This window comes from Odontesthes bonariensis, chromosome 8, assembly GCF_027942865.1.
Source record: "Odontesthes bonariensis isolate fOdoBon6 chromosome 8, fOdoBon6.hap1, whole genome shotgun sequence".
NCBI classification, from domain to species: Eukaryota; Metazoa; Chordata; class Actinopteri; order Atheriniformes; family Atherinopsidae; genus Odontesthes; species Odontesthes bonariensis.
The window spans coordinates 13,341,912-13,354,535 of NC_134513.1; the positions used below are offsets into that span (position 1 = coordinate 13,341,912).

A 12,624-nucleotide genomic window follows, 5' to 3' on the forward strand; every position below is an offset into this window, starting at 1 on the left:
TGGAGAGGACAGTCTATTTTTAGGTGGCAGCATCCACAGCCACGACGGCACAGTCTGGAAATTAAAGTCACTCCTCTGTCTCTCTGCCATGAATCATTGGTCTACAGTCCATCTCACAGCTGCCTCTGTCTCTTCTGTCAGTTTTAATCTCTTTGTCCGTTTTTATTTATCTGCATCATATAGACAGTATATCTGCACGACATTCTGTTATTCTCCATCATCATTACCCTGTTGGAAATTAAATTTAATATCTCTGTTGTCACATAGGGGGTTATGCCCATTGTGCAAGCATTAAATTATTCGGAGAGAACACAGTAAATCAGACTGGGAGGAATGAAGCTGAAGCGGTACTCACACAAAAGATTCCCAAATGAGCTCAACCAGATAAAGCTAAAAGCCGACGTAAAAATTCAAAGCCTTTAATAGTAAGCATGAACACAGTACTGCATTGCAGCGGAGACAGCAGCCTTAAAAAAATAAGGGAAACAAACACCTGTATTAGACAAGGTCCTGGGAAGGATGTCATGAGTTCTGAAGGAGGAGAAGTAGCCTGATCCCAGAGAAAGATATAATGATAAGGTAGAGGAGAGAAAGAGAGACAATAGAAAAGATTGTAGAGGAAATTACAAGAGTAGTGCACATCGTGGAGGATGTCAAAGGGAATTTTCATGCTAAATGAGTTGCAAGAATAGTGGTAGAAACATGGTGGAGCACACGTATAGCTCCTGAACACCAATAAGTGGGGAGTTATTAACTTTTAAGTGTAGCAGTGTAAATTAGCTTGGAAGTTTCATCCAAAAACATGCACATGCTCTTTAACCACATACTCAAATAAATAATTCTGTCAACTTTGGTTTGACTGGGTCTAAACCTCTCCAAACATTTCTGTGTTATGACAAACCGTAGAAACTTACCGGTACCCTGGATAAGGGGGTTTTGGATGGAGTGGTCTGGCTTAAGGAAGAGGCAGGGATAACTATGGGAAATTAAATTTAGAAAGTCAGAAAGCAATGCTTTAAAAACACAGATTAACTACTTGTAGCACAGGTGCAAAAATCCATCCGTGCACCTACCCGTCTGTGCAGGGGTGGCGACAGGTGTTCCAGGGCCCTGTACTGGGGCAGATGACCCGAGCGAGCCCAGTGCCAGGCTGGAGGGGGGCTGAGGAGGATTGGCTGACTGGCTGGAGCCAGGTGCTGTGATAGCTGTGGTGGAGGCAGAGCCAGGGCCCACCGGAGACGAGGTACCTGCCACAGTGGCTCCAGAGGCCGCGTCAACCGCCAAGATGTCTCCCTGAGCGGATGCCACCCCTCCGCCGAGGTCCATGAAGAGACACCGCAGCTTCTTGTCCAGAGTTTGGATATCGTCTGGTTTGCCTTGGGACTCAGAGGAGGCATCACTCCTGAGAATCAAGACAAGACTAATGACTTTGACAATTTCAGATTTTAAGCAGAGTTTCTCAAAAACATTTGACATTTGTGACTCACAGGGCGAGAAATAATAAAATTGCACTGAGAAAACCACCTTACGTAAACTCAAAATGCGTTTACCTGTGGTCATAAACTCAATTTATCCGCCTCCTCAGGACTTCAGGATGTAAACAGAGCAACAAACATCTATTCAAAAAAAGAGTGGCAGGGGCTTCTAAAAAAAGTGTGATTACTCTCCACTTGCCAAATTATATTTTAACTGAACAATCAGTTGATACCAACTTTTGCCCGTTTGCATAATTTAAGTATTGTGATTTGATGCGCATCAACCACTCCTCACCTTGTATCACATTCCCCAGAGTGTGTGTGCGTCTGCCCTGGCAGGGCTGCTGTCTGTGGCTGGGAGTCGACCAAAGTTGGCTGCACTATAGGAACATTTGTGGTCACTGGCTGGAGTCCTATAGAGGAGGAGGAGGGAGAGGACTGCGCAGGTTGGGAGGGGGCAGAGGGAGCAAGCTGGGGACCTGGGATGGCAGGGGTGGGGATGACAGACGAGGAGAGGGAAGAAGTGAGGGAGGTTGTGGGAGAGACTGATGGATGATCAGATGAGACTACACTAGCTGTAGGAGTGGAAGAGGGTGGTGTAGATACAAAGGGAAGAGTCTGACTGGAAGGAGGGGAGGTGAGCCGTGCTGGGGGAATGCTGGACATGCTGGCTGTTGGTAAAGTACAAGGTACTGAAGCAGCAACGACAGCAGAAACTGTCTGGGACTGAATGAAAGCCTGGGGCTGAATTTGTGCTTGACCCTGGGTTTGTGGTTGGGACACACTCTGAGAATGTGGCTGTGACTGAAGGATGGACTGATTTACCAAAGTAGGAGGAGGTGAGGAACAAGGGGGACTGAGACGGAGGGGGGGCACAGAGGAGGGAGTGGAGGATGAGGGGAGAGGAGGTAGAAAGGGATCGAGGACCTGCTCCTTTAAATTAGAAGGGACAAGCCCGGCATTAGAGTCCACAGTGGGAGTGACGGTGCCACTTTGTGAGGAGACTGAAGCTGCAGCAGGGTGCAGAGGAGGATGGGTGGAGTGGATGGAGGCCGGGGCTGTGCTGGGTCCCGGATCAAACTGATTTAGGTTCTGTCTGAGTTCAGAAAAGGCTTGTTGTAAGCTGATTACTCCAGCGGACTGGGACAACCCCAAACCTTGGCCCGGCATCTGAGATGGAGCTGGAGGAACTGGAAAGGAAGAGGAACACCATTCTCACAACTCGTGAAATCACCAATATGATCATACCCAGCACAACTCAACATGCTTACACCCATTTAACTCATTGGCTGCCAGCCATTTTCAGTTCAGAGACACCCATACTGCCAAATGTTTTTCAGTATTTTGACTGATTTTCCAAGACCCACAGAAAAGTGTTTCTTATGACTATGTACACACCGAAATTACCAAAAGAAAGAGTAGACTCTCTTCTTTGATCAGGAAAAAGAAGTTTGTTTCTACCATTTTCAGTCTTTTAGTAATAAACAGTAGAACATAGGTTGGTTTCACCAAAATCAGCTGTTTGATCCAAAAAATGGAGAAAACGAGCTCTTTTTTTTGGTGTGTGCAAAGTGGCACTGCTGCCACCTAGCGGGTAATTTTGCCAGTATAATTCTCTGTTTAGTGTTTACAAGCCTAAGATTTAGTGACGAACTCCGCTAGATTGTCCCCCAGCCCGCTCCGTTAAAAAAAGCAATTGACGTCTATAGACGTCTTTGGCAGTGAACGTTTTTTTTTAAATTGACGTCTATAGACGTCAATGGCACCGAAAGAGTGATAACCCATTACGATACGCATCGAGTCGAATCGACTCGGGATATTATTGAACACCCAAGTGTACTTTAAAAAAGAGAACTAAGTTGACCGATACAGATGAGCTTTACAGACTCAGAGTCCTTACCCGTTTCAACAGAAAGTGCAGGGGCAGCAGAAGGAGAGTAGGGATATGTTGGTTCCTTCAGCCTGGCTTCAGGTACGGGGCTGACGATGAATTTCCGACCTGCTGAATGGACCACTTGTGCTGTTGCACTTGACGGGATGTCTAAGGGCAAAAAACAAACGATTCATGGCCTCATTATCTGTTGGTCTGAGTGAAAAACAATTCTTGGGCATAAAATGTGTAGTCTTCCCACGGTGCCAAACGTTACTGCGAGGCTTTTTATTTTGTCGTTGTTACCTGGCATAGGAGTAGATATCACAGGAGTCTGCTCCTGTTTGTCACCCACCATCTGTAGATCAACAACGGAACATGTTAACTGAGAGGGATCAGCTGGGAAAAACTATAAAATGATCTATTTTGATGATTATGCTATTTGAAGTATGCATAGCTCCAAGTGTACTCCCAAATCCACAAAAGGAACATAGACAAAAAAACTGAATGATATAAAGACTCAGTGTTGCATTTACCTGGCTGTTCGTGTCTCTCTCCAGACCCTTCTCATCAGCATTCTCAATGACGTCTCTGACCTGCTCAATGAATGACTCCCGCTCACTCTCCAGGATGAACTCACTTTGGACCTGGACGAAGGAAAATATATTGTATTCTTATGGCAGAAGACAGAAATGTGTCTTGTAATGGAGTCTGATGAAGACACTCTCCATTAAAGCACAGGCATTACATGTATGTCGGTGGTTTTGGAGCACAAGGAGTAGATAGCATGTGTACTGGCATGGAAAACATGGTCCAGCTTTAGTACAGAAGTATCGAGCAGGATTTAAGGTCTGTCTGATTCTGGATGTCAAGATCAGACAACTTTCCAGCCTCAGACACAGACACGCTGCCAATAACAAAGACAAGCTGCCAGACATTGTACTTCTCAATCCTCACTAGCAGGGCAGATGTAAAAAGGACATTCATGCTTTTGTGTCATTTCCCCTTCAGATAGAAGATAACAAGAGTTGCTGCTGCAGCAACACACAGTACCGGAAAAACAACTCTGTAAACATGTTCCGGTGGGTGGCTAAAAGAAAATCATCAACCTGTAAAGCTTAAAGCTGCAGTCTGCAAGATTTGTTGTTGTCATACGTAAAGTCCTACTTTTTGGCATTTTAAGAGTTTACATGATCTATCAGAACGCTTGAAGTTGAAAACGGTGACCTCCGTAGTCGCAAAATGCAAGAAATGCGTATTTTTTAACCGAAAAATAAAAAGTTATTCAACTTCCTGTCCCGCCCCGTCAAAACACATGAGAACTCGTGCACATCTACGTGCACACCAGATGCGCCCACACGACTCCTCATTCATCAACTCACCTGTCATTTGCGATCATGGAAGACACAGTAAGTAGACAAGCCCGTAATGAAGTTCAATAGTCTAGATAAATCAGCGTGGGGACGAGCCTACCTTGTATCGCGCGTGCACAATCGGTGATTGACAGGCAGCAGAGCCCAGCTCGTAAACCTGATTGGTTACCTTTTACCGGTCCGGTCTGCAATTTTGTAAACAAACCTGCTGGCTTTGGAGGGACCTAGCGGGACATATAGGGGACCTAGAGAACTCTTTTTTTTTTTGTATTGGGGTATTTAATGTACAACTTTCAGAATCCCCGGACAGTTCCAGGCATTATGCTTGAAAAAGAGTTGCAGACTGCAGCTTTAAGGAGAGTTCTTCAACAAATAATGTGGCATTCAGACATCTGGCTTGTATTCATGGGCTGAGGATTTAATGAGGTTAAGTTAGTCACTCTTTTTCTATTTGTACTGTCCTACTTTTTCATTTCAGAGTTTCCCATTGGCCTTAAATATGGCTCAGCTTCATTAAATGTGCTGCTAATGCATCCAAAGTGCGACCAATGTGATAGGAGGTTAGCATTTGAACCATAAAGCAATGTATGTCAGTCCAGAGTCATAATGCCTCATCTTCTCAAAATAGTAAAGTACTGTTTATCTGTCTTTAAACAAATGTTGATTTAAATGAAACACAGAAGCTACCCACGGGTTCATTCTTGTTCTCTTTTTAAACATTTTTCACACAAATATCTCAGCCACTTTTCATTCGTACGACTCATCTACTTTCAATTCCCTGAAGAGAATTTAAACAATGTTGCATCTCCTCATTTTCTATGATATAAGATTTGGACCAAAGTGTTTCACAGCAATTTAAGGAAAGCCTTAGGAAACCGTTTCACCTGAAAAAAGACTGTACGCCTTTAATATATTTAGCGAAAGAGTCATTTAAAAGTGCAAACAGCAGTGTGACTGTGCGAGTACCATGATCTGGGCAATCTCCTCAGGGTTGTCTCCATCCAGGTCGAACCTAAAAGTCACCATCTTCCTGTTGTGGGTCTCCAGCTGACACTCGGCTACCCTGTCTCCTCGGTTGGAGATCTACATGCGATCACGCACACACCAAACAAACAAGTACAGCACACAAAGTTATTATGAAGAGCGAACGTGCGTAACAGGACTTATTGCTCATATATGGCATGAGAGGGATGATTGGATGGGTTATTACATTGAGAACGTTGAGTTTCGCCTTAGAAAGCTTGTCATTGCGCGATCGACTTCGTACAGAACGTCTCTGATGTCGCTTGGTGGAGCGGCCTTCGTGCCGACCGCCCCCTCCTCCTCCTTCATTGCCGTCACTCAGGCCTGAGGTCTCCGAGTGGCCGCTAATGTACGAGAGACAGACACAGGTGAGCACAGATTCAAAGAGCGTACCAAAAGTATCGAAAATGAGATTTTAATTCAAGGAGTGTGGTATTTTGTAAGTGCTTGTGCATGCATATATCACCTCTCTATCAATGAGAAAACTTGAGGTGGCTGTAGTTGGGACTGTAACAGTTCTGAAGACTGGGAGGCTGACTGAAACACACACACACATCATACAGGAGGACATGAAAATGCACATGAACAGTAAAGCGACCATCGCCACAAACACATTGTGAGGAAGGAAAATGCAGCATGGGATCTTGGAAAAAAAAAATAAAAATTTGATTAAAAGCAAAGTTTTCATGATTTTTGAGAAATAAGATCTCAGTAAATTCAGCCCCCCCCCAAAAAAAAAGCATGTAGAATAAAACAGACACTGCAAACTACTCCATCCTGTCATAACAGTCTACAAATGATGACTTGGAAATAAAAGCTAAAAATGGAACTAAATAACTACAGTTCAACAAATCCCAGGACAGTTATTAACTGGTCCTATTAGACACCGGTTTTTTTTCAGACCAATTAAGTCTCTGAAGTTTTACATTTTCTCCAGTTCCACCGAGAACCCGAGAGATTTCTCCAGCGACCACTGCTTTCATTTGCATTCTTACACCAAGACACACAAGATACTCAAACACCAATAAATGCTGCGCATTCACAAACAAACCATGAACAGTACTCCAGCAATCTGAGATGCTCATGTCATGAATCTCAACCTTAACAGAAACAAAGCGGCTAAAGACTTTCAAATAACTAAGATGGGTTGGTTGCTGTCAGGTAAAGCAGCATTTGTGTGTGTGTGTGTGTGTGTGTGTGTGTGTGTGTGTGTGTTTAATAATGCTACATTACAGGCGGCTAAAAGTCTCGGTAGTGTTTAAGATGGAGCAAAGTTCACGAATAAATATGAATATTTTATTAGACAAGCAACTACTACAGATAAGTTTGAGTAAGTTAATACTTTGGGAATGACCTCCATTGAATGCGATTTCATACAGCATTTTATTGTGACAGATACTGAACAGGGACATGACATTCACTTGGTCCTTTTCAGCAGAACCAGTACCTTAGGAGGGGCCTCCATGGGAGTGTCAGGAGGGGCGGCGACTACACTGATGATTGGCACCACGGTGGCCATAGGCTGAGGCACAGGTGTGGGGACAGGAGGAAGAGGAGGAGGAGGGGAAACAATTGTAGGTACCACCCCAACGGGGATTGGCAGAGGAGAGGGAGGGGCGGTCACGACTGCTGTCGGTATGGCAACGGGAATAGACAGCAACGGAGAGGAGAGGGTCGGCAAGGGAACGGCGGAGGTGGGCAAAGTTGGACTGGGCTGAGAGGGAAAGTCCAAGAATAGGAGGAGAAGGGAAGAGAAAAGAAAGAGGGGGGGTAGATAAGGCAGACGATGAGTGAGATGAGAAAACGCGAAAAAGACGGAAGAGACGTCACAGGGTGGATGAGGAAGTAGATAAACCTAGCAAGTGATCAGAAGTGACAAGTGTGGACAGACTGAGAAAGCTCCATTTAGTTGCCTCAGCAGTGAACAGTGAACCAAAGCGCATCTTTACATCATATATAAGTGGGGAAAAAATGGTTTCCCTGATATATGATGCGAAAGAACTGCAGAAAAAGCCCCAGAGAAAAACTCTCGGAGCAAGACAGCTGTTATATACTGCACATCAAGTCTATTAGTGATAGCATCCCAAGCTCTGACACCAAACTACATATTTGGTGGCAACGAGCTGTGTGACACACACTTTACTCTTCCATGCAACCACAAAACAAAACTCTTAAGACAACGTGCAGTAGGGATTTCAAGACATTGGAGGACCGAGCAAATTCATTTCAGAATGTAGATGGGCAACACTCTTCCAAACGGAGACTAAGGGCTTCCCAAAAGCATCTCTGACTAAGAGACTCCGTTTCCTGAGAAGCCAAGATTTGGAAAAATAAAGAGAAAAAAAGGCTTTTAATTCATTTAAGTTTGCTGGCAAAGTATTGCTCAATTTTTATTTTTGTTTTATCCTGACCCATAGAACCGTAGATAATCAATACTTTTGGTGCTTTGTTGAGTGAATAATAAGGGTCTTTAAACTTAGAAATGGTAAAAATGATAAAAAAAAATCTTTTCGCCGGGTTTTCTTTAGCATCAATTGATAGACATGAACAAAGTCCATTTGTGTTCTATCCTCTTGTCTCATTTCCCAGTTTGCACATAGTTTTTTCCTTCATTCGACTCCTTGTGGCACGCGCAGCTGTATTAAATATGACATGTAATACAGCTGCAACAATTATTCTGTCGCAGCACACAGATGTATTTAATTGTTGCTGTCAGATGAGCATTAGATTTGTTAGTGGCTTTAAAAGCCATTTGTAAAGTGCTTTCGTAAGAATGCTGAAAATAAAAAAAAATAAAAACCCTGTACCATGTACTATCACTCGATTATGCCTCCTCCAGTAGACATTCTTCAAAAATATTTAGCTGTGAACAATTACAATTACAATCATGGGAAGGAGAATAGAGGCTAGAGGTGGAACGGAGGCTGAGAAGTAGTCAAATGTGATGAGCCTCATGAGAAAATGACCTCCTTCATAATTGATCTGTGACCTCAGTGAGCATTTTCCTATTGAGTTTAATGTCTACATCCCTAGTTTTAAGCCCTCTTTATTACAGCATCATTTCACTTATTGAATTATGGTCCCAGACAGAGTCAAATAAATGATAAAGAAGAGTATGCTTGAGGACACAACTGCCATGTGATTGAGCAGCTGCTGTCCAACAATAGTCCATAGTTTCTATGGTCCTCAGACAGGTCCACCACTTTCTCATAAAAACTCTGCACTTCTAAACTAAGGCTTTTGTCACGTTGACTACGTTGGTCTATCTTACACACCCATCTACATTTCCCTGAAATTTTCTAGGGTATTTCTTATCCATGCTTTTAATCAAGGGGTTAGTAGGAGTGTTTTAGGTAAACAAAAGGAAAATTCTTATGAACAACACATGACACAACTAGTATTTTCAAATGGTACAAATTCTGCCTGCATTCTGTTCAATGTCAAACACCAACAAATCACACTGAAGCACGATTACTTTTGAAGATGCAGACATTCACAAACCCTAATACATAAGGATGGATAGACACAAAGGCGCCTAATTATCAACACACAGGGCAAAACACAATGGTACCTGGAGCAGAGCTAGTTGGGCTGCTTGGTACAAAAAGTAAAGGTGCTCTATACTGGGAGATGGACTTAGATCACACAACTACACACACACACATCAAAAAAGTGAAAAACACAAAGAAACAAACCCAGTGGTAAACACACGCAGCATGCCCACGAGCAAGGCAGAGAATGGAAAGAAGAACAGAAGAAACAAACTGAGCTGATGATGAGTTTAAGGTGGAACAGAGCAGAACATGCTATAAAAACACAGAACAAAAACATCAAAGTGCATGAAATGTAAGAGTGACAGTTATGTTACTGCTGTTCGAGTCGCCAGTTCAGCGGTTCTTTTACACGTTCCATGCGTGTCTGTTTATCAGTTCATGTCCGTCAGCCGTCTATCAAAACATGTTCACTAGCTTCCAGACACTTGATGTGAGCACTTCCATAACATAAATATGACCAGATTTACTGAACGTGTGCGCAATAGTTATATGTATCTATTCTATGTATAAGTGCAAACAAATATACTAGTGGAGCACCATAAAAACACATTTGACGAGGATAAAAAAATGCATTAGCTGAGCAAAAGATTCATTCATGGCATATCTGTTGTATTGGATTGTTTTAGATTACGCTGGTAATTCAAGTAATGTGCTTAAAGGGTGTATACAAAAGCAATGAACTCAATCCAGAACCTCTCTGCAGAGAACTAGTGCCAACTGGGGTGGATTGAGAGAGTGTTTCCCTCCACATATTCAAACTAAACCTCCAGTACCTGTGCAGGTGCTTGTTGCAGAGTTGAGTGTGTCGGGCTCTGAAGAGATGTACTGCTCTGACTAGTTGACACGACCTGGAGGAGAGTGTGGGAGGGGACATGGTTAGTGAAGAAATGAGTGAAAAATTAGTGCAAACATGAAGGTTTTGAAGGATGTGACTACCGTTAACTATTAACTGAAATACATTCCAGCTAAATCAAACAAGAAACATTTGATGCATTATTAAATCCCTTGGACATTAAGCATTTAACGAGCACAATAACTCTATTAATAATTGAAGAATAATTGTATTCTCTTTAAATAAAAGTGAGACGTGAATGGATGTGTGGTGGCTTACTTGTTGGGATGTCCCAGGAGGAGCCGTCTGGGTGGGAGCAGGGACCAGAGGAGGTCCTGAACTCGGCTGAGGGGTTGGCTGCTGCTCAGAAACAGATTTATAGAAAGACGGACAGAAAAAAAACCAGACAACAGACAGAGGAAGCGGTCCGATGTTGTAGGACATATAACCATGGAGAATGGAAGTGAAAAGTTGAGAGATTGAGAACAAGGAGAGAGAAAAAAAAAAAAAAGGCAACAATCAGAACATGTTTGTAGCATCCGGAGCAAAAACATGCATGAGTGCAAACACAAGGTATTTGTGCTCTCTACTGATCGGCATTTAACGTGGACTGTCTTCTTGTGTATGCACCCATGCACAAAGACAATATGTATACACACTAATCCATCCAGCGACATATATATGCACATTAACATCTACTGTATGCATATACAGCAACAGTACAGGCACGGTACTGGGGTTAAGCAGGGTGTAAGTAGGGTTTTTCTTATTACATTGCATGCAGGTAAGACCCTTAGTGATTGGCAGTGATAATAAGTGGATGTTACATACTGTAGTCAACAAAGCTCAGAGTAGAGGCTGGAGTATTGAGACTCAAAAATAGTCAACAAAAGTAGAAGAATTTAAAGCAGTCCCTCCTACATGGCCTGACTTATTTTCCAAAGATACCCTTAAAAAAAAGTCTGAAATATGACATTTTCTCTTTATATTCCCAGTCAAGTTAAACTTTGCATTTAACTTCATGTTTGATTCTTAATCCATGAACGTCTCTGATGATGACTGCAGAGAACAAGGAAGTCCCTTCCCTTCCTGAAGCGTTCAAACAATCGAACATACGGCAGTAAGCGGACAATTAGGACCAACCAATAAGTGACTGAACCCTTAGAAGGCTGTGTGCAACTCAGTTTTTGCCATGAGGCTCATCCTCACAAAGTGTGAAGAAAGCCAATGCAGGCACAGCATGTTGCACCAGACAGACTACCACCTACCTTTAACTAACAGAGGCTGTAATACAAACACAGCAAAGAACCTCGCAGAACACAGATTTTAGGAATAAAATTGAAAGAAACGTTAAGAAATGAAGATAAATGACTTGTAACAAAAGTAGAGTTAATGACAGATAAAGACTGAAGGAATTAAAAGAAAATCCGGGGACAGTAAGTGGCTGAAAGTATGGATGACATCAGCGTTCTAAGGGTTTAATATAATTTCAGCTGTGATCTTTGAACTCGGTGTAGGAGGTTGATCTTCAGACTGGGCAGGAAATGACAACGAATAATGCTAAAAATATAGAACTGGCTCGAAGACAAGCTCTTTAGCATGTACAACGAAAAAAACAACAGCAATAACCTATAGAGCATACACATGAGTGGCTCCCTGGACGGTTACACTGCTTGGTTCGTCTAAGCCCTCTCAGTTTTGTTGTATGTTTCTGTGTGTTTGTCCACACAAATCCACAAAGTCTCACAGCTTTCATGCTTCAAAGATTCAATTTTAAGCCTATACTTAGGTTGCCATTTAATGTATTGCATTTAAAAATTGAATATTATATAGTAACTTATTTGAAGAGCACATCGAGATGATTTTAAGGATCACTTTGACTTTGGATTTGTATGAGCAAAACCAAAGTATACCATAGAAAGAGTATACCCATACAAACACACATTTCTCATATACATTCATATATGAACATACAGACAAAATATTACTTACTCATACTGACAAAATAAATGAAGTTCACAACATAAGCACATAAAGGAGGGGGCTTAGACTGTTTGCTTGAAAAGCCTGTGCACTAGAGAGCGTCTCAAAGACCACCGCCAGTATTTTACTTCAACAATAATAACTCTCACGTTGTAATTGAATTAAATGTTCTGGGTTTTTTCCCCCAGACGTGATCTGTTTCGTACTCATCTCTATTAGGTCTCAACCGAAATAGCAGGGGCTAAAGTCATGCTCTTTATTAACATTGTTCTACGTGTGATTCCTCTGTTCGGAAACCCTGTGAGAGACTGGATAATGCGAGGCATTCTGACGGCAGACTGTGAGACCTTCTCAGTGCTGCTGATATGACTGGAGGGGGTTAAAATCACAACGAGACTACGAGATGACAAATAACTATCAGCTGGGGGACCTGGGTCAGCAGGGTATAAAAACAACAGGGATTGGTATCACTGCCTCTGGATCAGATTACTAATATAATTTGATTCAAATATTT

The 12,624-nt window shown here is 42.5% G+C and overlaps 1 protein-coding gene across 8 annotated transcripts in view; it reads right to left on the reverse strand.

Moving 5' to 3' along the window:
- wnk1b (WNK lysine deficient protein kinase 1b) overlaps positions 1–12,624 on the reverse strand; it is an 84,719-nt gene that overhangs the window by 15,747 nt on the left and 56,348 nt on the right. For 6 of the 8 annotated variants that reach the window (XM_075471808.1, XM_075471807.1, XM_075471805.1 and 3 more), the window contains exons 12-25: positions 10,407–10,487; positions 10,069–10,143; positions 9,313–9,390; positions 7,189–7,455; positions 6,208–6,278; positions 5,929–6,085; positions 5,685–5,801; positions 3,882–3,992; positions 3,652–3,703; positions 3,376–3,516; positions 1,771–2,665; positions 1,074–1,402; positions 915–976; positions 494–550 (exon numbers count right to left, since the gene is read on the reverse strand). In XM_075471808.1, the coding sequence (XP_075327923.1) occupies positions 494–550; positions 915–976; positions 1,074–1,402; positions 1,771–2,665; positions 3,376–3,516; positions 3,652–3,703; positions 3,882–3,992; positions 5,685–5,801; positions 5,929–6,085; positions 6,208–6,278; positions 7,189–7,455; positions 9,313–9,390; positions 10,069–10,143; positions 10,407–10,487 (2,493 nt within the window). The remainder of the gene's footprint in view (positions 1–493; positions 551–914; positions 977–1,073; positions 1,403–1,770; positions 2,666–3,375; positions 3,517–3,651; positions 3,704–3,881; positions 3,993–5,684; positions 5,802–5,928; positions 6,086–6,207; positions 6,279–7,188; positions 7,456–9,312; positions 9,391–10,068; positions 10,144–10,406; positions 10,488–12,624) is intronic. The other 2 variants (XM_075471806.1, XM_075471809.1) reach the window with 2 other exon arrangements.